This window comes from Acanthochromis polyacanthus, chromosome 14, assembly GCF_021347895.1.
Source record: "Acanthochromis polyacanthus isolate Apoly-LR-REF ecotype Palm Island chromosome 14, KAUST_Apoly_ChrSc, whole genome shotgun sequence".
Classification (NCBI taxonomy): domain Eukaryota; kingdom Metazoa; phylum Chordata; class Actinopteri; family Pomacentridae; genus Acanthochromis; species Acanthochromis polyacanthus.
The window spans coordinates 12,780,488-12,804,060 of NC_067126.1; the positions used below are offsets into that span (position 1 = coordinate 12,780,488).

The window sequence follows — 23,573 nt, forward strand, 5'->3', positions numbered from 1 at the left end:
AGGGTTGGCTTCAACAAGCTTTTGCTCCATAGACCCCAATTCATTTTTGGAAAAAATAAAATTTGATAGCCTGATTTTCTACAGCTCAGGATTTTTTTCCCGTTAGTTTTCATGGTCAAAATGAGAGATCAGGTGGCCGATCTTAAAATAAATACTGAATTTTAAATAAATCGTTAAAGTTGGCAGAGCCAGGGGGCGTAGCTATACTTGATAGACAGTCCCATTGACTGGTCCTGCCCCGAGTTGCTCTCCGGTCCAGCCTGTTTGATGACGCTTTTTACGTCACTGGCTCCAAAAAATCCAAAATGGCGACCAGGAAGTAGCAAAATCCGGACTTCATTTTTTCTGTGTTGAAACCAACGGGTGACGTCACGGTTAGTTCACGCCTGGTCCCTTCCAAAGACTGAGCCCCTCCCCCTTCAAAACATTGTAAGCATGGCAAAGTGGCTCCCTGTGGTTCTGTCTTAGTCGGTGAAAAAACTGCGAAACTCGACGCTAACCCCCCCAGCACGGAGCTGAGCAGTTCCTGAACGACTTTTGTGTCAGGTGAACAGTTGTTTTGCAGATTTTGTCAACATTCCATTGACTGGAAACGTAAAAATACGTGCAGTGACCACATACTGTCCAAAAGCCATGTGAGAAACAAGGAAAAGTTCTATAGTAATGCTAGCAAAACCAAGTCCCCACAAACGTGCATTACTGCGTCTACATTCAATTCATCGGACTCAAGAAAAGATTTTATTGGAGATTTTGTGGCTATGTGTGCTGAGGCTGACATCCACTTGGAAAAGATGCGTCCGTTTCTACTGAAGCACTGCAAACAGGGAGGAGCCCTACCTGAAAATGTTAGCAGCCTTCGCCAAATTCACCTGCCGCGAGTGTTTGAGCTTCAGCAAATACAAAATTCTTCTCACAGACAAGAGAGAGACACTCACTGAACTCAACACAATGGTATTTCAATGGTGATGTCTCTGATAGGTGGGAAACTTGAAGAGAGTAGCTCACAAGGACTAACTAGTCCTACAGCTTAAATAGCTTGTTTAAGTCACTTTAAAAGAAGTTTCAAATGTTTGGTTGTTGTTTTATTACAAGTCAACAAATGTTTTTTTTTTACTTGCTGCTTGTTTTTGATGCACTTTAATTTTGCCATATTGAGGAAATGTGTTGTCTGTCACCTCAATAAATGTAAGTTAATTTATATTTAATTTGCATACATTTTAGTCATTTACATTAATAACACACTGTTTTTGGTCGTGAAAAAAAAGAGCAAAATGCAGTAGAATTAAAATGGAAAAAAAATGGAATTTCCAAAAATTAAAATGGAAAAAAACGGAATTTGGGAAAAAATAAAACAGATTTTATAGGGCCCTACCTATCTCCCGACTGCATCTCTGGAGCTCAGCCACAGTGATCTTTGGGTTCTTCTTTACCTCTCTCACCAAGGCTCTTCTTCCACCATTGCTCAGTTTGGCTGGACGGCCAGGTCTAGGAAGAGTTGTGGTCGTCCCAAACTTCTTCCATTTGAGGATTATGGAGGCCACTGCGCTCTTAGGAACCTTGAGTGCTGCAGAAATTCTTTTGTAACCTTGGCCAGATCTGTGCCTTGCCACAATTCTGTCTCTGAGCTCCTTGGGCAGTTCCTTCCACCTCATGATTCTCATTTGCTCTGACATGCACTGTGAGCTGTAAGGTCTTATATAGACAGGTGAGTGCCTTTCCTAATCAAGTCCAATCAGTTTACTTAAACACAGCTGGACTCCAATAAAGAAGCAGAACCATCTAGAGGAGGATCAGAAGAAATGGACAGCATGTGAGTTAAATATGAATGTCGCTGCAAAGGGTCTGAATACTTCTGACCATGTGATATTTCAGTTTTTCTTTTTTTAATAAATTTGCAAAAATTTCTACATTTCTGTTTTTTTTCTGTCAAGATGGGGTGCTGAGTGTACATTAATGAGAAATAAAATGAACTTTTTTGATTTTGGCAAATGGCTGCAATGACACAGAGTGAAAAATTTCAAGGGGTCTGAATACTTTCCGTACCCACTGTACATCCCCATCACCTCACATCTGGACTACTGCAATGAAGTCCCACCTAGAAAAGCCATAGAAAGGCTCCAGTATGGGCAGAACTCAGCTGCCAGGGCTCTCACTTGCACCAAACTAGCAACACACCACCTTCACCCTCATTCACCTTTACTGGCTCCTTGTCAGGTTCTGTATCTCAAGCAAAATCCTCCTCCTCATTTAGATTCCTTTCATGTCCTTGGTCCTCAATATCTATCAAACCTTATCCATCCCTATGCTCGACTGTGAAATCACCACCCCACACAGCTTTCAGTGTTGCAGCCCCTCCAACCATTTTGAAGTCTCTCCTGACAGAAATTCACAAAGCTACTTCTACTGTGATCTTCAGAAAACTCCCTTAAAATCCACCTGTTCACCAAGGTCTTGCTGCCTACCTGGCATACACCGCCACCATTATATATATATATATATTTTTTTTCTTTAAACATGTAAAGCATCCTTGGGTAGCTTAAAATGTGCTATATAAATGCAGGCTATTACTATTATTATTATCAACAGCATTAAAATTCTTCCCGGCACTGAAGAAATGTGGAGGTAAAGCGCTAAATCAATGTCACATGTGGCCTTAAGGTGCTTTTGAAGATGACAGACCTTTGGGAGAGTATATTAAATGCCTTTACTTAGCCAAGCGTGTTAATCATTAAAAACACTCTTTTTTTGTAGCTTACGACAGTCTTCCCATAGACAACATCATTGTGTGGGAAAATTTACCCACTCAACGAATTTCATGAGTGTGTGGCTCTTGAACAAGCTCTAAAGGTTGTCCAGCAAAAATGCCAATAACACCATCACATCCATCCAGATTAGATATATTAGACAATGAAATCTGATCAAAGAAATGTTCCTGATGTTGTTACAAAAAATGGAATCTATCTTGCTGTGAAAACTTTCTGTTTTACAATCCTGCGTCATAATACTTTGAACCCCTACGCAGTTATAAGTGCCTAATGAGCCTTGAAACTCAGATATCATCTTCTATATATAAACTAGTGTTCCTGGATCATTAGTACTTGAGGAAACACATTCCGCCAATGCAGCCTTCTTGTTTTGTTTGAACAGTGTATTTTTCTGTCAGAATTTCCAGTCCTCCAAGTTATAAATCTCATACAAACATATTTACAACAATCTTTGACTATGAATTGAAGTACCACTTCGGTCATTGATTTAGCCTCTGCTAACTCATATCTGTATATCAATTCAAAGATGCATATTCAAACTTTATTTCCAAATGAAAATATTATCTTCCTGCCTTAAAAGGGACTAGATGTAAGTTTACACCATTGCTTTGCCTAGATTGTGCCGAAGTCTCTACCTTTTGATCCAACTTCACTTCTAAATAGCTCAAGCACATCAGCTCACCAATGACCCTGTTCAAACACTGCAAAACTACTCTGCACTGCACAATGGTGACCTGTACCCCATAAGTTGACATGATTATTTTTTGTTCGGTTTCTTTTTTGGTTACATATAATGCCTTGACGTAGTGGTTAGCACTTTCGCCTTGCAGCAAGAAGATCCCCGGTTCAAATCCCATCCCCTGCCTTCGCCCGAGTCAGCCGAGATAGGCTCCAGCACCCCCCGCGATCCTAGTGAGGATAAAGCGGTGTATAGAGAATGGATGGGTGGATAATTCCTTGATGTGTCTAAATCTGTATTTTGGAGACTGTCATTGGCACATGTGATGATTAAGGGCCATGATGTAGCATATAAAAAACTGCACTGGAGCGTATTAATAAGGGGAAAAAACACTTAATTTTCACAGCAGGAGATCTTGAACACCAACAAAATCAGCCTAGTCTAAATAGCTCATTTGTTTGACCAGGACTCCACAGCCTGACGCCTCTTTCCCACAGAGCATTGTTTGGCGTTTGTAATTCCACATAATGTGTAAATTACATCTCTAGCGTTCAACCGAAGTAAATGCATTTCTTAATGGTAGGATGGGAACTACATTGCAGCCATGGCAGAGAGACTAATTTCATTGTTTTTGTTTTGCTTTTTTGTGTTTCTTTAATAGAATATGCACATGGAGCATTACTATAACAAACAATGGTCCAATGATGCATGGTGAAAAATAAATGAGTAGCTTGTCCTGCAAGATGTAGAGCCAGTTTCATGAATTATTTTTGTTACAAGACATAAAACCCATCATTCACACACTTTGTAAATACTTTCATCACTTTTTGTAAATATTACTTTAATTAATTTTACAGCACCTTCGATTTGCTATTTGACTTGCAAAACACTAAGTCAAACTCCTTCTATATGAAAACCTACTTGACAATAAAACTGACTCTAATGGCTGGCATGTGTCAAACCATTTTCATTTTAATCATACATTTACACAATTTGACTGTCATATGTCAAGAAACGGAATATTGTGTTAGCTCATTCGTTCTTTCCTGTCATACAGCGTGGTCTCTTGAAACCCCACGGCAAAAGTTTGAAGTTTTTGATGTATTCTAGAAACCCCCCCCAAAATACCCAAAAACAAAAGGAGAAGCTTCACAAACACATCTGTGATCTTTGAGGGTCCCATAGGAATGAAAGAATGAATGGCCTTCCTGTAGACTCACAAACATACATTGAGCTATGTGGAAATAAGGCATAAAAGCGTGCAGTTCATTCTTCTGTGAGAGTAAGAAAACCAGTAAATCCTCAAAACTGAGAAGCAGGAACACAGTCACGTTTGGTAATTTGGTCTAAACAATGACTTGAATGAGGAATCAGTAATAAAGAAATAGGATCTTTTTTTTTTAATCTATCGACTAATCAGTTACCTGACTAATCATTTTAGCTCCCCTTCATTGGTAATCGTACAGCACCAACCGTTTGTTCTCCTTGTTGCCTGACAGTGGCACTTAGCTGCACCCAGCATCCTCGACGCCCTTCTGTGAGTTAACATTTTTCAAAGAGAATAGCAGATCATCCCAAAGTTTGCCCAAAAAACTTTCTCCTTCACACCAGGTAGAAGCAACTCTAAACCTTGAGGGCCACCTTTGCAAGCTGCAGCTCTGCTGCCATCATGTCCGTTGGTGTTTAAGAGGCCCAGACTTCCATGTGAAGTGGCCGTACTCTGATGTTCTGAGCCTTGGAAGTGCAGACTGAGCCTGAAGTGAGACGGATAAGAGGACTCAACTCACTCAAAGTAGCAGAAGGTCGGGTAGCCTTTGACGTTGAACTCCTGCTTGAGGCCATCAAACTCTGCCGGATGCACATTCATCCCTGCCAGAACCTGAAAAAAAATGAAATAAAATAGAAAATTAGATATAGGTCATCAGGGAGTGAAGTGAAGGCAGGCAGACAAGGAAGAGAAAGGACATCAAACATCAAATACAGGTTAGACACCATCAGAGGGATCCAGAAAAAAAGATTGGTGAATTCCAAGTAAGAAAGGACTCTGCACTGTGAAACTAGGTATCACGTCAGGTAAAATGTATGAATGTTGATTAGAGGAGCTGGATTAACTTTATGTTAGCAACTTTTCAGTTTAAATTTTGGGTTAAATAATTAAGATATTTGACTTAGTCATATTGAAATAGCCTAACACCAGATTTAAAAACAACAACAAATAAATCACAAAAACCATCTTTTATTGGCTGTTAGAACTTTTTCTTAAAAAAACATTTTGAGCAGTTTTTAGAAACATTAACATATTAACTTGTGTGCAGCTACAAAATATGACGTGTGCATTTATATATTCCTGATTTTACTGACACATATCAAACATTAATTCAACACTATGTTATGATTTAAAACGTGTGATAAAGCAGTTCAACTTGTGATACGATCAACATATTAACTACTCTATATTCTAGTGCAAAGATGAGAACTAAAAGGTATAAATTGCTTCCAATTTGTATGTATTACATTTTGTAAAGGGGAAATAAGACTGAGCAATTATTGTAAATAAAGTAATAATAATAATAAAAAGAAAAACTAATTCCAATAAGAAAATATCAGGATCTTTCTGTAAATAATCATTGGTCATCCATAGCTAAGAGGAAGCACTGAAAAATTAAACATTCTGCAATCAAGTTCAATTAAATAATAATAATCATTTAAAAAAATCAATAAACTCTTGAGTCAAACGTGTTGCACAAGGTATATCCTAAGTAAATGCATTACTTCAAATTGCAATTTTGATCTAAAAACAATAAATTTTTCACATCTAACCCAATGCAGAGCAACGGATTGGACTATGAGAGGACAGATAAGTAAAAAGTTGAAAATGCTGGAACATCTCTGTATGTGGAAATATGAGACAATATTGTGTTTATCAAAAATAAGTGATCTCCTGAGTAAGAATCATCCCCTTGACAAAGTTTATACCGAGGAACCTTAACTCAGTTAGCAGGCAGAGGTTCAATACCTGCACCGCTGTTCTGTTTGTTGGTAATAAATGATGAATGTGTGAAAACATTCCTCCAATACATAAATTTCTTTGATACAAATCCAACAACTTTTCAAGTTCCCTCTGAGCAAATAATTCACACCACACCACACTGTTCATGACAAAAATAGCTGGAAGAAGGTCCATGAGTCATAACAGGCTCTGTGCCTTCTCCACCTATTTTAAGACACCGTTCTTCAACAGGATCTCTGCTGTGCATCATGCGCCGACATTGGTATTAAGAGATAACACAGTAAACCTAAAAAACAGCGACGATGTGTTTAAAAAACTTGCCTCCAGCTACTGCAGCCTGATGAGACCTTTACACCTTCCTGTGTCCATGATACTGAGGCGAGACATGTGTTACACAACTTGGCTGACCACCAATTCAGTATTCACTTCTAAGCTGCACTATTGGCCTCTTGGAATAGCAGGCACACTCCCAAGCATCTATCTCAGCCTCTCACACAAACACAGAAAGCTTGTAACGCATGCCACAGTTTCCAGTTAAAAGGCTTAAACATTCACTACTCGCTTGACATTGAAACAAATTTAACTAATTATCTTTTCGTTCATTTCCTTATTTCTCCCTCTGGTGACTGAGGAGAAGACTGTGTGAGCACAAAGCATTTGTTTCCCCAGGTAATAATACAGGCCTCCGGTTGTTTTTGCGGATGAGCTCTCCAGTGCAGTTAAAAACAGACCCAGACATCACACAGCGCCCCAGAAAAATGAGAGGAAAAGGAAAGTTAGGAAGTGAACACAAACTCTGGGAAGGTTAAACTGACATTTACACTGTGTAGATGTTGTAAATTTCAGCTGGAGGGACTTCAGCCCTTAATAGTGGCTGAAGGTACCAGATAAAACCCATACAAGTGACATATTTAATACTGTCTATGACTATATAACTGTGCAGTATTGTAAAGCAATAAAATCATTAAAACAGACTGCTAAGCCAGACTTCTGAATGAACTATTGTAATTGCTGTGGTGGGTCGATGTGAACCCAGACACAGGTAAAATATAAATTAAGTCCAACAGTGAGAAGAGCAGAGCTTTAAAGGCCATCTGGGTTATTATTGTACTAAATCAAACCCTATGGTGCAAAAGTTGACGAGGTGCTATACTTGGGAGATGTTTTTACTGGAAATACAACAAAGAGAATCTTTCATCTAGACTGGATGTCTGCACTTTTGTGGATTGCCAAGCTAACTATGCAGACATTCATCGCTCACACAACTCATTTCATCTGCAAACATGAGAGACGAACAGCAGCAGATTGGAGATGGTTAATGCAATAAGAAAGTGTGCGGGAGGTCGGTTTAGCAGACTTACATATTTTCCCTTTGTCTCCGTGGCTGCTTGCTGAAAAATGGGTTGCATTCTCTTGCAAACACCACACCCTGCAACCAAAACACAAAACAGAACCCCAGAGGTTATTACAGGGAACTCAATGGGAAGTCTGACAAGTATACAATAATCAATAGGACTGTTTCCCATCATCTTAGAGGAGAGTTATTATTACGGTGTAAATAGCAGCTTGAAGCATGCTGTAAAAGATATGACTTTCTGAAAACCACTGACCATAATAATTGAGCACAACACATGGAAAAACCCTTGTAAAGTATTTACTGTTGAGCAACAATAGCAGTGGATAATGAATTGCTCATTGACTGAACAAAAGTAATGTCTCAAGATGGGAAAATGATCAGTAGGTTTATCCTTCAGTCATTCAACAGAGATTAATTGACAACAGTTTTGTTGGACAGTTAAGTATTGTGACAGTCTGCTGCTTTATTCTGTTTTACACTATTGGAAATAAACATCCTTGTGTTTGGACTGCTGCTCTAACAAAACAATCAATCTGAAGATGCCACATTGAGATGTATGAAAAAGTGAGGAGCAAATTTCTGATATTTTAGAATTAATTACAAAAAATAATTGAGATGTTCATCAGTAAGAAGAAAGCACTCCTAAGTTCAAACATTATTTGTAATTTTAAAAAGCACGTCATGTATGATGGATGTCAAAAATCTCATCACATTATTGATTTTAACGGTGCAGTGTTACCTGGTAAGCTCTATTTTATTGATTGACACAGCAGACATCTCTCTCTTCAAATGAAGCACATCATGACGCGAGTTAATTTGATATTTTCATGATGACAATAAAAGCCACTGACAGACTGTGGAATACTATGTACTGACTACAACATGTTCAAGCAGTCTACTAGCAGTCAAGCTGTAATAATGAGGAGACTCGGAGACTCACAGGGAGCATAAAACATCATGAGGACTGGCCTCTCCTCCTTCTTCAACAGCTTCCTGAAGTCCTTCAAGAGTAAGAGAGCAGATGAAGACAAAGTTAAGGAGGTTTGTAATTTGCATAAACATGTGTACAGTAAATAAAATGGCTCAGATAAAGTGAAAAAGCTAAACATACACAAGAAAAATATCACAAATTTTGATGAAATTTGGGATGTTGTGAGACATACAGATACTTCAGTACCAGGTCAAAACCATATTTCTGAAACTGTCATGATATTAATTTTATGTTACAGCAGTCTACTAAACACTGGGTGCATTCCAATATCCATATTGCTATACAATACAGCACACAGTGAATGTTTTCTATATGTTCTGATACATGCTACATTAAACACAGTATGAGAAAATATTCAGATATTCTACTACATCCAATTGAATCTTGCAGAATGCAAGCCAGCATGCTTTTAGCAGTGTCTTGTGCAAGTATGAACAAACTTGAGCCGCTAAGATCACAGACAGATGGCAGCTCATTTTGCACTACAGACTGCAACAGTCAAAATTTTAGGTGCATTATTATGCTAGTAGTATGTCCCAATTTCATGTACACTGCATGAAATATTCCATACTTTATGAGGGCAGCTGCAGGAAGTATGTAAAAAGCAAAGAGACAAAGAACATCATTCATACTGAAGTCCTTGTAATTTCTTTGAAACAGGTGGAGCAACAAGTCAGCTATGACATGCTGGAGGAAAAAAAAACATCTAAAAAGTAGTTTATGGAGATTTTTAATGTTTCAGGCAATGATCAGATGCCCAAAAGCGAGATTGCAAACTGTGTCACATTTGGATATAACATGGGAAACCCCTAAACCTTATCTAAGCATTTTAAAGATCTGGATCTGTACACAGATTTCACACACAGTTTCAGCTGTTTCTTTGTATTTCTCAACATTGCATTACAATGTTTACATGCTGCAATGTTACTATTTGTGAACTATATCTGTGTTCGCACTGCTCCACACACAATGCTCACAAAGGCATACATTATCTTGTTTAAGCTAACGTAGCTTATAATGTGAGCTGGGTGTTACTGATAACTTATGGCTGTTCTCTACTGGAGGAATTTGTAGGTGGTTTTAATGCAGCCTGAAACTTTTCTGTGTGCTCTGCACAATGGAAATCTTCTTATTGACTCTGATCAAGACACAACAAGCGTCATTATTTTCTGTGCTCTTGAAATCAAGTAGCGGTCTTCTCTTGAATATTTCCATGGAAAATTAATAATTCACTGTTCTGTCTCCTAAATATGCACAAATTGACTTAGGGCTTTTAATCATAATTTGTTGTTGTTTTGACACCCTCACGGTCAAAGTTAACATCACGATCAAAGCTGGAACTGAGACTGCTATTAAATTAGAAAGGCTAAAAGGGGGCAGTTCCTGTAAACGGGCTTCCAGTAGAAAAGTGCCTTTCAGGAGGCCATCAACATTACCTTTCAGCCTATTAACACAAAGCAATGTGAGTGTTTGTGTGCAGCAATTTCTGTGGTTTTTCTAATGGTCTTTTCACAACATCAGCATGAAGAGGATGCCAAGAAATAAAGACAAAGTAGACCTACTCACACTCACACCAACTATAGCTGTGAGAAAAAATCCAATCAAAGTTCGTACAAGGAGACTAGATGAGTGAATTTCATAACACAGTATTGTTAGTTTCAAATACTTGAAGGCTACATTCCACTGGTTTTGTAGTATTTGGGAAATTTTTCTCACATAATTATCACACCTATTATTTCATGTATCCTTTAGCAGAGCTCTGTAGTACAAATACTGTGCTGTCATAAAAGAAATTTCTTGGTTGTTTTTTGCTGCTATATTAAAATTGGCATCAAAAATTGTAGAAATTTGGTGATCTTAATACCAACTGTCAAATTTCTGTTACGGTGACATCCCTAGTGTGGTATCATCACATACAACAGCTTGCTCTAGTGTAGTATTACTCTGCTCAGCATACAAAGGTTTAGAGTAACAAAACACCATCTCTGCTTTTTCAGCCATTTCTTAGAGGGACTTTCTTCTGTGGACAGCAGGTAGATCAGCTCCCACACAGTTTCTCTTCTTCATAAACACCCTCATGAGCTCAGCGGCTTCCAAAAACAGCACATCAGCACAATCTTTTGTTGACACCTTCACCAAGCCCCCAGGCAAGAATGGGCATAAACTGTCAGATCTGTAGTTCATTAAGTTAAAGGGCATTCGAAGCACTGTATCTACAAGGTAGTTAGGCTGTGGGTCAACACGTTGGGGGTGATAACTGACCTGACTGCACGAAAGTTGTCTGGAAACATCTCCAGGCTGCAAGGATGGGTCTGTGGGTTTTTTGGTCTAATGAAATATACTGAGCAGCTCTTTGATGACCAATCTCTGATATTTTTTGCTTTTATGTGCCAGGCTTTGTGTTGCAGAGATGGACATGCTGCTGTGTCAGCTTCAAAAGATAATCAAACCCTCAACAGGGAACGAGAGCAGAGATGTACCCTCAGATTGTCGTGGTCTTGCAATCACAGCAACTGTATGTCAACATTAATCTTCTGGCTTCAATTAGTAGTGCAGCAGAGGCTTCTTTATAAATCATCCAGGGCTCAAAACATTGTTTAACTACTTACTTTTTCTGTCTCTATGTGGATGACATCTTTCGCCTCAGGGTTCTCCTCCCACAGTGGGGGCCCTGATGGGTCTTTCAAAAATGTTACCATCGACTGAATGGAGTAAAAAAAGAAAAGAAAAAGAAGTCAGAGTGATGCATCAGTGACAGTCTGTCAAAACAAAGGCAACACTTAAATCATGCAGTAACTTGTTACTGACAGAGAATCATCCCATGAACTACAGGATGACTGATGATGATTTACAAGAGCACTGTGAAGTTGTTCCTAAATTTAGTTCAGGCAGTGAAGTAGGCAATGCCAGATGGAAGCTCATATAGATTAGCATGTTCATGCATCCAAGATGTGTCAAAGCTATTTCAGTACCTTTAAGTGTCTAGTAATGGGATTGGTAAAGTTTTCGATAAATATAATGAACCATATGTCTGTGGAAGCAACAGCAGGAAATATTTCATTGTGCAGTGCTATAACAATGATGCGTGGACATGGGTGGAATATTTAATGATCTTGATGTTACTACTTTGTAATAGTATAAAGGGAGACTTTTGGTGTTTTATTGTTGCGACTGCTTTTCCATCTGTCAGGGAAAGACAAACGCTGGTAAACAGAATAATATAATCATGGCAAGGAAATACAAAAGAGTGATGGTTACCACATTTCTTTATGACAGTTTATAAAACCGTTTTTTGGGCAATTCTTAAGGCTTTATGTCACAGAGATAGCAGACAGAGACAGGAACTGTGTGGAAGGAGATAAGGGGAATAACATGCAGCAAATAGTCCACAGCTGGGAATCAAATCAGGGAGTTGCTACTCAGGGCATTTGCACCAATGTGATATCAACCACCAAGCACTGATACTGAGTTTCTCTTGCAACTTGTTGGAAAACAAAACAAGCGATGACATTAGTTTTCCAATCCTAAGAGGATCTTAATTAGAGCTCATTTTTACACCTAAATCACCATCAGTGTCACGGCCAAGGGCACTTTGGCAAGTGAAGTGGCCAGGAATCAAACCACCAACCTTATAGTTAGTGGGAAACCAACTGTATCACTTAGCTGTAGCTCAGTAAATTGTAAATGGACGAAGTTGGGGACTGATTATGTCAGTTAACTAAACTGTATGTTGAAACAGAACATTCCTAGCAGACTAGAGAGATCTGTGAAATCATGACAGTACCTATAGATGTCACACAATGCTGGGAAATGGGTTATGAAAATAAATGTGTTTTTTAAGGTTAGTTTTGCTACAGAGTTATGGAGTGACAGATGGAGCTATTACATTAAAATGGGTCTGAGGGCTATAGAGTTATAATCAGGCTACATCTGCACTAACACATTTGTATTTTAAAGACTTTAACTTCTGCCAAGCTTACACTTTTACGACCTCTAATATGGAACACTGCTGACCCTGTTATAATTATAGTTTGGGTTTTAAGCTAAGCAAGAAAATGGAGACTTTTCGTCAAGGACGTAGACATACAGTCTTGCTTCTGTCTCTATGTACTGCTCCCTGATTAGACAAGTTACTATTGTGTAACCATTTAGTTATCAAGAAATCCAGACATTGGCTGAATTTGCCACTGGTTAATGATCGACCAGTATAGGATATAGCCTGGTACCAATGGAGATTATTGGTTATCAGTAAAGACCAATAACATATTTTATTTTATTATATTTGATCTACATATACCGATGTACAACAAATTTAATACTTTAACAGCATTTGATAGCACAGAACCTGTCATTCATAACTAGATTTCTTCATTAATAAGTGTGATTATAATTGAACATGTAAGATAGAGTGGGCTGCACAGTGGAGTAGTGGTTAGCACTTTAGCCTTGCAGCAAGAAGATCCCCGGTTCACATCCTGGCCTGGGCCTGGGATCTTTCTGCATGGAGTTTGCATGTTTTCCCTGTGCATGCTTGGGTTTTCTCCAGGTACTCCAGCTTCCTCCCACAGTCCAAAAATATCCATCCATCCATTCTCTATACACCGCTTTATCCTCACTAGGGTCGCGGGGTCGCTGGAGCCTATCCCAGTTGACTCGGGCGAAGGCAGGGGACACCCTGGACAGGTCGCCAGTCTGTCGCAGGGCTACATATACAGACAGAATCACACACACATTGACACGTTAATTGATTATTCTAAATTGCCTGTCGGTGTGAATGCGAGTGACTGTTCGTCTGTATATGTAGCCCTGCGACAGACTGGCGACCTGTCCATGGTGTCCCCTACTTTCGCCCGAGTCAGCTGAGATAGGCTCCTGCCCCCCCACTACCCTAGTGAGGATGAAGTGGCATATCGATGATGGATGGATGGATGGATGGATTAATGTAAGACAGAAATAGGAGTGACAAAATTAGGATGCTCTGCTCTGTTGATTAGGGATCAACTGAGATTGATCATGCAGTCTCTATTTTCTTAATCTTTCAAGGTTATGCCACTTTTATTGTCCACCAAGATCCATATCTTAAAGCATTAGTAGTTACTGTTTTCCAGACTCTGTGATCTACGGCTGTCTTCTAACTTAGTCACTAGCTGTTAATCTGCCTCACCCATTGTGAAAGAAGCTAATTTCTTGGTTTGTGTCAACAGCTTGAGTTTCTTCTTCAGTTTTTGCTGCTTGAGAGACATTTCTGATATTATAGAGTGACTCCAGACAGAGAAAGAAGGTTGTATCAGACCCAGTGTAGCACATCTATATCAATATTTGGTCATACTCATAACTGGAAAATGCCAAATATTAGCCACAGTAATCGGTCAGGGGTTAATCGATCTATCCCTATGGTTAATGCAACATGGGTAATGACTTACAGGTGTGAATTACATTCTTCTGCAAGCAAGCAGCTGCTGTGCAGTATGAAATCTGTGGTCTGACTTATGGCAATTGCAAGTATTTTCCTCAACTAAGCTACCAACCTCTCGTATAACTGGCATCCATATGTCCTGTGAACATGGATCGTCAGGAAAATAGGCATTTATGACCATAGCTGTAATTTCTGAAAATGCTTGTCTGGATATAGATTGTTTTCTTTTTGAATTTTCATTTTACAATTAAAACATATTACTGTAGATGCAGCCTCAGTCTAGGATGTCAACATTAGCAGACGCGCTCTTCTGTCAATAATATAATTAGAGGTTGTCAAACACGCATCAAATCTTAAACTTGTCAGATGTGGCTCACCACAGTTTTTCACTATTAAAAATATGTAGTGATCTTATTTTCAATTGATATGACTGACACGCTCCTCCAGTGAAAACTAGGTTTTATTTTACCTTGTTAACATGTCTTTTTTAATGCTAAAAACACATCATGAGTGAAATAAGCAGTCAATGGCATTTCTGAGAATTTCCATCTTGAAAATGCAGTATACTAATGACAGTCTCAAAAACACAGATTCACACTTCTGTGGTTTAATACATAATCAAAAGAGCCAGTTCTCTCAACTTGTTAGGTGGGTCTTTCTGTATCATTATTCATCAGAGTTGGTTTCAGGTTTGAACATGTGGAATAACATCAAAGTTATTTTAAAGTAAGGAGGGAGTATTTTCCCGAATAAATACTTCTGAATGTGCAAATGGGGCACACAGAGATGAGTTTTAGGGGTTTAATAAAAAACCAGCGACAGACTCTAAGCTGATATGGCAAACCTTTGAAATCATGTTTATGGCTACCTGATAAATTCCCGCTTATTTCCCTTGGTTTTTACGTGTCTATTCCAAATCTCGAGGGAAATATCTGGTTCTGACTCTGCAAACAAGTCTCCAACTGGGTCTGTCTGTCGGTAGAGTAGAGTAGAGTCAGTTTTTATAAGTTTTTCTTTTGGAAACAGCTGCCTGCTGTGACCAGAAACAACAGCATGAGTGCAGTAAGAGCGCACCAGCAGAGTACAGTTGCACTCTGGACAGATAAACAATGAGCTGAAACTCAGTAAGAAGCTGCAGGTTCACCTAATGACTCTCTGCAAGTTTATCACTACAAATGATTCACATTTTCTCATTGCATCATTGTTTTCACACTGTTATTTGATGTGCCGTACACTGCAACCTAAGTTGATGCTAACTTTATTTATACAGAAATCTAGCTAGCATACTTTCACTTCTCTCATTAAATGACTGGTATGAATAGGAGAATCAAAGAGGGCCTTAACACTGTATCTTACCTCTTTCAATGCAGAAAGAAGATATGATTAAACTTCATTAAAGTATTAGTCAGAGAAATCCCATTTATACATTTCCTCCATATTCTTAATAAACAGAGTGAAGCAACAGTTATCTCAGTAAAAGAATAAATTAAATGAACACAGACACACTGTTCTCCACAGGAGATAATATTTGTTAATCATTGGCAAAATAATTAACATTATGAATATGAAGAGTCATTAGTACATACTAAACAGCAGACAACTGTGTTACACAATGCAGGCATTCAGAAGATCACTCACCTTGAAGGTAGCGGGCCTGTTGTACTCGGTGTGAAACGTCCCATCTCTGCAAGACACACCAGGCACAATGCACACAACACCGGGAGTAAATGGTGAATAACATACTTCTTAAACTGCAGTATAGCATTACTTTCCAAAAAGCACTGAGGTGTGGAAAAATTTCCTGACAGCGTGTTGAATTTCTGGTTATTCACTTGTAATGCAGCAGCTCTGCTCCTCCACGTTTGGGGCTCGGGTCTACCTTCACTTTCTTGCACAGTTTACGGCCCTCTGAATCTCTGAAAGATTAAAAGACACAGGAGGAACAGTCAGATTTTGGAATCTCAAGCAAACTCAGATTCGTTAATCACAAAAAACTGTATAGAGATTGGCACAATAGTCCAAACACTTATATAGCACCATTTAAAAAAAAAAAATTAGGCTTAAAATCGCTTTTCAATGCGTTCCTCATTTAAACATTCATATAAACTGCAACAAAGATTACATTTATCAAAATATACAGGGTGACACAAAAAAACGGGAACTTTTTAACAATCCAATAAAACCAAGAGTGATGGAAGAAAAATATTTTATTCGCAGTAATTGAAACCTTAAAACATGCCATTTAAGAAACAATGATGGAATTTTCATTTTTTAAAAATTACTTCCTGTAGATTGCGTCCTCCTCTATGAATGCATTCTTGAAATCTGCTGTTGAGATTCCTCATTGACCTCTGCAACATCTCACAGCTGGGATACTGTGAATTTCATCCTGAATTCTCTGTTTTAACTCATCCAGAGTTTTTGGTCGAGTCGTGTACACTTTACTCTTGAGATAGCCCCAGGAAGATTTCAAGAATGCATTCGTACAGGAGGACGCCATCTACAGGAAGTAATTTTTAAAAAATGAAAATTCCATCATTGTTTCTTAAATGGCATGTTTTAATGTTTCAGTTACTATGAATAAAATATTTTCTTCCATCACTCTTGGTTTTAATGGATTGTTAAAAAGTTCCCGTTTTTTTGTGTCACCCTGTATAAAACAAGTATTTTATTCTTGGAATAAAACCCATCTATACAAATATAACTACAACCATATTCAATTAAAACTTTCTACTACATTCGCAAAGAAATCCTAATTAAATACAGACTTCAATCACAAAAGATCAATTTTAATATGTCGTCAGTGAAACATTTTGAATATTCCCCCAATTTTATCTGTTTCTTCGGACAAAAAAGCTTGTTTGAATTCTTTGAGAAACCAATTATGTGCAAGTATGCTTTCAAATAAGGCGTTACTTTTATGTCTTCTTTACATACAAAAATATACACATTTTCCCCCCATGCTATAGATGCTCATGAAGTTCATTGTACTGCTGCCATTGTTTATATTTTCATTGCTTGTATTTTGTATTTACGGTATTTCTCTTCATAATATGTTTTGCTAGCATGTTTTTTGCAACTGTAACTTCACTGAACTGAAATTAGGAGAAGGTGAACAGAAGATTCTGCATGAAGACATGTCGGCATTGCCTTCAGATCAATCTTATCTAATATATGGTGTTGTATAAGCGAGGCTCCTCGCTCCATTATTAGTTTGTCTTTTATAGGTGTGCATACACAAACACATAGATCTGCAGTGTGGAAAGAATGTTCATATTGTGCAATGCGTCAGCAAACAGATTTTCTGTTGTGAGTCTTGTTTCTGTAATTGAAATAAGACTAGTTGGAAAGGAAATAAATATGCATCTAGCCACCTACACATATTTCACACTTGCTACAATGGAACGCTATCAGTAGGCATGGAGTGCTCTTCCTCTTCTAATAAAAAGCACGGAAAATATGTATTAATTGAGAGAGAGATGGATGAAAGTATTTGCTGGGAGAAGGTCCGATGTACGCCAATTCAAAGAGGTGGAATTCAATTATCTGCCAGACCCACAACAAGCTCAATGCAGTCTATGTTGAGTGTAGTTTTTCAATATAATAAGATAAATCTGTGTGTGTCTGTGTATGTGTTGCTCAGCAGTATTTCAGGTGATGATTGTGTGCTTAATCCCACGTTCGGCTGACTCATGGTGGCAGATGGTACCACTCAGGGCACACCAGGAGCAGATGTGACCTCGACACGTATTTGGAGATGACAGGCAGTCACCTGATTCAAAACCAGTCTGCTGCTTTCAACTTTTTGAAAAATTGCCACAAGTGACAAATGCTGAAAGGCAGTAATGTGACCACAAAGCCTCTCAAAAGGGGTCCTAAAATCTATGTCACGTCAAAGAAATCCCAAACCTGGAAAAAGTAGAGAAGGGACGATCATTCATGTAGATTGAAATCTACCCAAGATATTTTTGTTGTGGGATGTATTACAATGTTTTAATAAAATGTTTACGCAAAGAGAGTCAACCTCACATACTCACAACTTAATAACAGTATAGAGGTAACAATGCAGAGGTCGTTTTTAAAGAGTGTGTTAAAATAATGCAAATGCAGTTCATACATACTCAAAACCATATATGAAAAACATTTTTATTTTAACCAATCACAGCTCTGCTTGGTTTTCTCATGTCATGCCACAGGTTGTTAATTTGAAGAGCCCCATCTGTCAAAATCTATTTTTTATGCCTTGTTAACATAACCATATGGTGTTTTTTTTTATATGCTGGAAGATATATCATGAGAAAATACACATTCAACACCTTAAATGAACCAACCTGATATTGCAGTGTACTAATGACAGTCTTAAAAACTTTGAGTCAGGTTTTTTGGGTTTCATATGTAACAAACCAAAAGACCCAATCCTGTCAACTTGCAGGCTAGAACTTTCGTATCATTATTGTTGCTTAGAATAGGTGTGTGGTTCGAACATAATATTACAACTTGCCATTGCATTACGTATATTAGTTGTTTGAGTCGTAGGGGAGCTGGTGTGTTCAGGCTGCTGCTAGTAATGGTGACGTAGGGGATGAGAGAGGAGAGAAATTCATAGATACATACATTCTTGAGAAAGCAACAGTGTAATGGGGATAGATGCTGCAACTCAACACTTTCATGATAATCAAAGACAGTGGCTGCATCGGACATGAAAACAACCTGTCAGAGGTGCAAAAACACGTCCTAAAGTGTCCATATTTTGTTAAACTACATGCTATACAGAATATGACTGCTTTGTATCAAACAGGGCTTCCACTTCAAAGTCATAATCACCCTATCTGCATTTATTTGCCAGTACCAGCAGATGGTGGCTTTTTAAGTTTAAAGAGTCTACTGTAATCTATGTCAACTTATTACATAAAAATGGTCAAAAAGTTTGTTTCATAGTGCTGTGTTGGGAACTGAAAACACAACAATGTGAAATGAAAGTTACTAAAAGATGCACTGTGGCTAGGGATGCCCTGATCAAGCTTTTCTTTTACTTTATATCCAATCCAAGTTATTCAATCTTTTGTGTCTTGTATTGTACATAGGCTGTAGTACCTGGTTGCGCCACCATCTGGAGCCTCATAATGTTTAATAGTGGAGCGACCAGAGCAAACAACTTATGTGTTGACAAGCAAAGAGCATTGCGGGAGTTTAGCAAGTAAGAGGGCATCAAGATGAAGTTCTTTCTGAGGCTTAATGACCTCTAGGTAGTGCACAAATGTTTAATCTCGGGAATACACTAAGACAAAGCTCCTTTATTCCAGGGGTAGATGAATCAGCCATATTTTGCAGGCTGCGTCAAATGATCACAAATATCAGTGAATCAGGCAAAGCTTCCTGTGGAAATAAATCAATTAAAATTTGCTGTTGTCAGCGCTGATATAGGGATTGGGCTCAGTACAGGTTTAGTGTAGCTGCAGGATTACATATAAGCCATTTTAAGACAAGAGGGGAATATTTTCCTGGAAAAAAAACTTCTAAATATGTAACTCTGACACACAAAAATGAGTATATAGAGTTTTCTTCAATAACAGGAGACAGACTTTATACTGATGATTGCAATGCTTTAAAATGTGTGCAATGGAACTGTTTTAGAGAAGATGAAGTTCCCGGAGCAAATTAATACAAAATCCCCACTGGACAACCAATACTAATCCATTATGAAAAACTAAAATACCTGGACTGGCTTCAGATGAATCACAAGAGTATTATGTGGCATTTTATCCATTGAGAGCTTGCACAAACACTTTACCTCAGTGTACTTGTGCACATAGCTGTACACAGTTTAATGAAAACACTTGTTTTTTTTCTTTTGAAATACAATGTGCTGACCTTGAAAACATTCAGTCTCCTGCTTTATGAACTTTGGTTTCTTTTTGTGGCATTGGATTTACTTGTATGTTCTCTAACCACACACTGCTGCCAACAAAAGAACACTGAGGTTGTGTAGTAACAACAAAAGAATGTCGCAACATTTACTTATTTCTAGACATAGATAAACATTCAATTAATTTTTTCAAACTCTGCTAATACACGGCGTATTTTTAAAGAGTTGAAAACTGAGCTGAACTGTAGGAATAATATAACATCGGGTATTGTTAAAATGGCACTTTTTGGAAGACTGTGTATAGGCTACACATCTGGGTATGTGCCAAGGGAACAATGAACAGGGGCTTTCATCTTATTACTCATTTGGTCAACATTCAAAGTAATAATGACTCAGAGAAGAAAAAAAGGCAGCATGCTATTATGTTTCTGAATTACAGTGTCTGTCAACGGCTGGAAAAAAAAATGCAAGCCTGGAGAAGTTACTAAAGAATGACTCACTAGCTAATGTTTCATACAGAGAGAACAAAGACAGCGAATGGCAGTTCATCAGAGAATTTGTCCACTGGATGAGCATCAATGTTTTGCATTTATTCATCCCTAGGATAATGTCAATCAGTGCGTCAGCGGTTTAACATTGTAGTGAGAAGGAAGTCTATGGTTGGTGTGGTGAGATGGTCCATGTTTTATCTAGACTTGAATGCTTTGGATTTATGCAGCATCACGTTTGTCAGCATTGAAACTCACATGCTGTTTGACTGAGTAAACGAACATTATGATTTGACTGAAGAGGATTTTGTGGTTGACCACATGAATACAAACTGCTATGTGAATGACAGCTTCACCTAACAGAACTTGGGTCCTATTTCTGTAGCTCTGGCTGCTGTTATCAGTCATGATAACACTGCACTTATAAGGGTAGTTCAGGGAAACTGTAACTGCCAAAAAGCAGCCACAGATTTAGACAGGTTTCATATAACTCCATTGTACATGTAACCAAAATATGTATAATTGGGAAATTTTAACTAAAATCATCAGGAGCTTGACCATCTCTAATTTGCATTAAACTTTTTAATGATAAACTAGAGATATTGAAATTTAGACCAGTGAATTTTTGATCGATATGTCAAGTACTTTAACAGATAACAGTCACATTAATTACCCATCGACCAATTATCAAAATGTTTTTTTTGCACATTAAAATTTTGTGCAATGTTTGGATTACAATACCTCAATTAACTATTAAAGATAAAAGCAGAACAAATAGTTTTTGGTTATGGGTGAGCTGAAATATGGAAAAAATGAAAGAATAAATGGAAACAGAACAATCATTGACATCACTGACATATGCATATATAATAATAATAATATATATAATAATAATATAACATATTATTTTATATGTTATATAATATTATGTTACCTTTTTTACTTTGGCATACTGAAAAATAATATGCTAAATTATTTGGTTCAACATGTCCAACTCAAAATACCTGATGCAACAAGGTGGCTATGCAAGTTACACCTTTAAGACTTAAGACTGACAGAAACAAGGAAGAGCCAAAACTTTGCATGAGGCCAAAGTCAACAGAACCAGTGTGTAATGGATTAATGATGGATTCATCATGCAAAGAGGATGAAGCCCTGCATGCCACTTAATTATGACTCCTCTAAAACACAAATCCTAATCTGTGCTGTGCTTGTTTGTGCTCCACTATTCCTTCTGCCCCACACAAGACCATATGTCTTACTATGTTCTCTCTCTTTTACATTTCCAGAGGAACGAAGGAGGGGCAGCCCAGTCCTGTTGTCCCTTCCTGTATGAGATCATGCATCCCACTAGTAGATCCCAGTTGGCCAACACTCAGGTCCCTGTCATCTGTTCAAAGTGTGTCATTCTGGTCCTGGTGGCTCTCTTCCTTGGCAGAGATGACCATTCTCACGCTGTGATATTCACTCAACTCTCTCTCTCCCTCTGTCCACCATGAGCTCTCAGCTGGAGCTTCAATTTGGACCCGGTCCATTTGAGACGATGGAGAAATATGCCAAATAGCACAATGTTTCACTACAGAGCCTGGCACCAGATCCGTGTGTCCTGTAGTGATGAACCCTGCTTGCTCTAGCTCCCCTGGCGGGACTCTGGCCCAGTATAAATCTCTGCCTCGTATTAGCACACTCTCTAGAATGCTGAGAGTTGTTGGAGAAGGAAAAGACAGATAATACCATAGTCTCACAGACAAAAAAACAGTAAGTGAGTCAAAAAGTAAACACTGAAAAAGGACATGCATCATGGAGCGTCCTTGTAGAGAAACATGGATGTCAAATATTTCTGATAATTCATTCAAACTGTTGTGAATTTGGTATCTTTTCCTTTCAATCCACACGGTTTTCAATCCTGGACAAGCTTGAGAAAGATTGTGAATGCTGAAATGTGCACTAGGTATCAAAGGGGACTTACTCTCTTCCTCATTGTTTCCTGTTTTATGATACAGTCTTTCCTCTCTGTTGAGGAAAACAGTTCATGCAGTTGATGGGTTGACAGGTATAAAAAAAAAGAGAGGATCTGAACACCAGAAGGGCAAGGGGAACATGTCAAAGTAAGAACACTGGGGAGAGAAGTAAGTTGTGCTTGGAGAAAACACTCCTGTTGTTATCTAGAATGTAGCATTTAGTTCTTCCACAGTGTGGGCAGGAATTAGAAAGTCTGCTTTTCAGGGAAAAGTGTGAGTGAAGAATGAGAACAAAAACATTCTGTATGACTAAGGCCACAGTTAGGTCTTAGAGTTAAATTATATTTATAGTTATATTTTGCTGAATATATGTTGGTTATTACTTGAGAGGCTTGGTAGGCAGTGGTTAGAACTTTCATTGCGAGAAAATTCAGCCTCCCGGTGCCTGCATGGGTGCTCCAGCTTCCTACCACAGTTCAAAGACATGCATGGATGGCTAATTGGTTATATAAATTGGCCATAAGCATGAGTCTAAGTGTCCATGGTTGCCTGTCTGTTTGTGGTAGCTCTTTTGTGATAGCGACGGATTGGTGCCTGTCCAGGATGTAACCTGCCCCAGAACTCAGCACGATCAAGTGGGTATAGCTAAAGGATGGATGGATGGATGTCTTGATTTGATCAAGCTATTGTTGAGTCAAAACATCGAAACCCCAAAAACAACAGGCATTACTCATGTTCTGGTTCTGCCATCCCAGTCTCAGTCAGAGAACAGTCAGAAATGAGTGAAAAATGCAGCCAAATACAAAGAGGTTCATGAAAAAACTCTGTACGCAACATGAGTATTTTACAACTCTCAAGTCGCCCGCAACCAAGACAACACTGGAGCGACTTCCAGAAAATTCTCTTGATGGTCCTTGAGCAGTCCAGCCAAACCCCAGACTTACACCTCATAGAACATCGGTGGAGAGAAATGGGAGTTCACAGACACTTCTTATCCAATCTGATGAAAGCTTGAGCTACAGATCTGCCAGGAAGAATGA

The 23,573-nt window shown here is 38.4% G+C and overlaps 1 protein-coding gene across 1 annotated transcript in view; it reads right to left on the reverse strand.

Moving 5' to 3' along the window:
- pdia5 (protein disulfide isomerase family A, member 5) overlaps positions 1-23,573 on the reverse strand; it is a 109,002-nt gene that overhangs the window by 54,156 nt on the left and 31,273 nt on the right. The window contains 6 exon segments of the mRNA XM_051958999.1: positions 5,232-5,323; positions 7,816-7,883; positions 8,752-8,812; positions 11,412-11,504; positions 15,857-15,902; positions 16,051-16,134. Of these exon segments, the coding sequence (XP_051814959.1) occupies positions 5,232-5,323; positions 7,816-7,883; positions 8,752-8,812; positions 11,412-11,504; positions 15,857-15,902; positions 16,051-16,134 (444 nt within the window).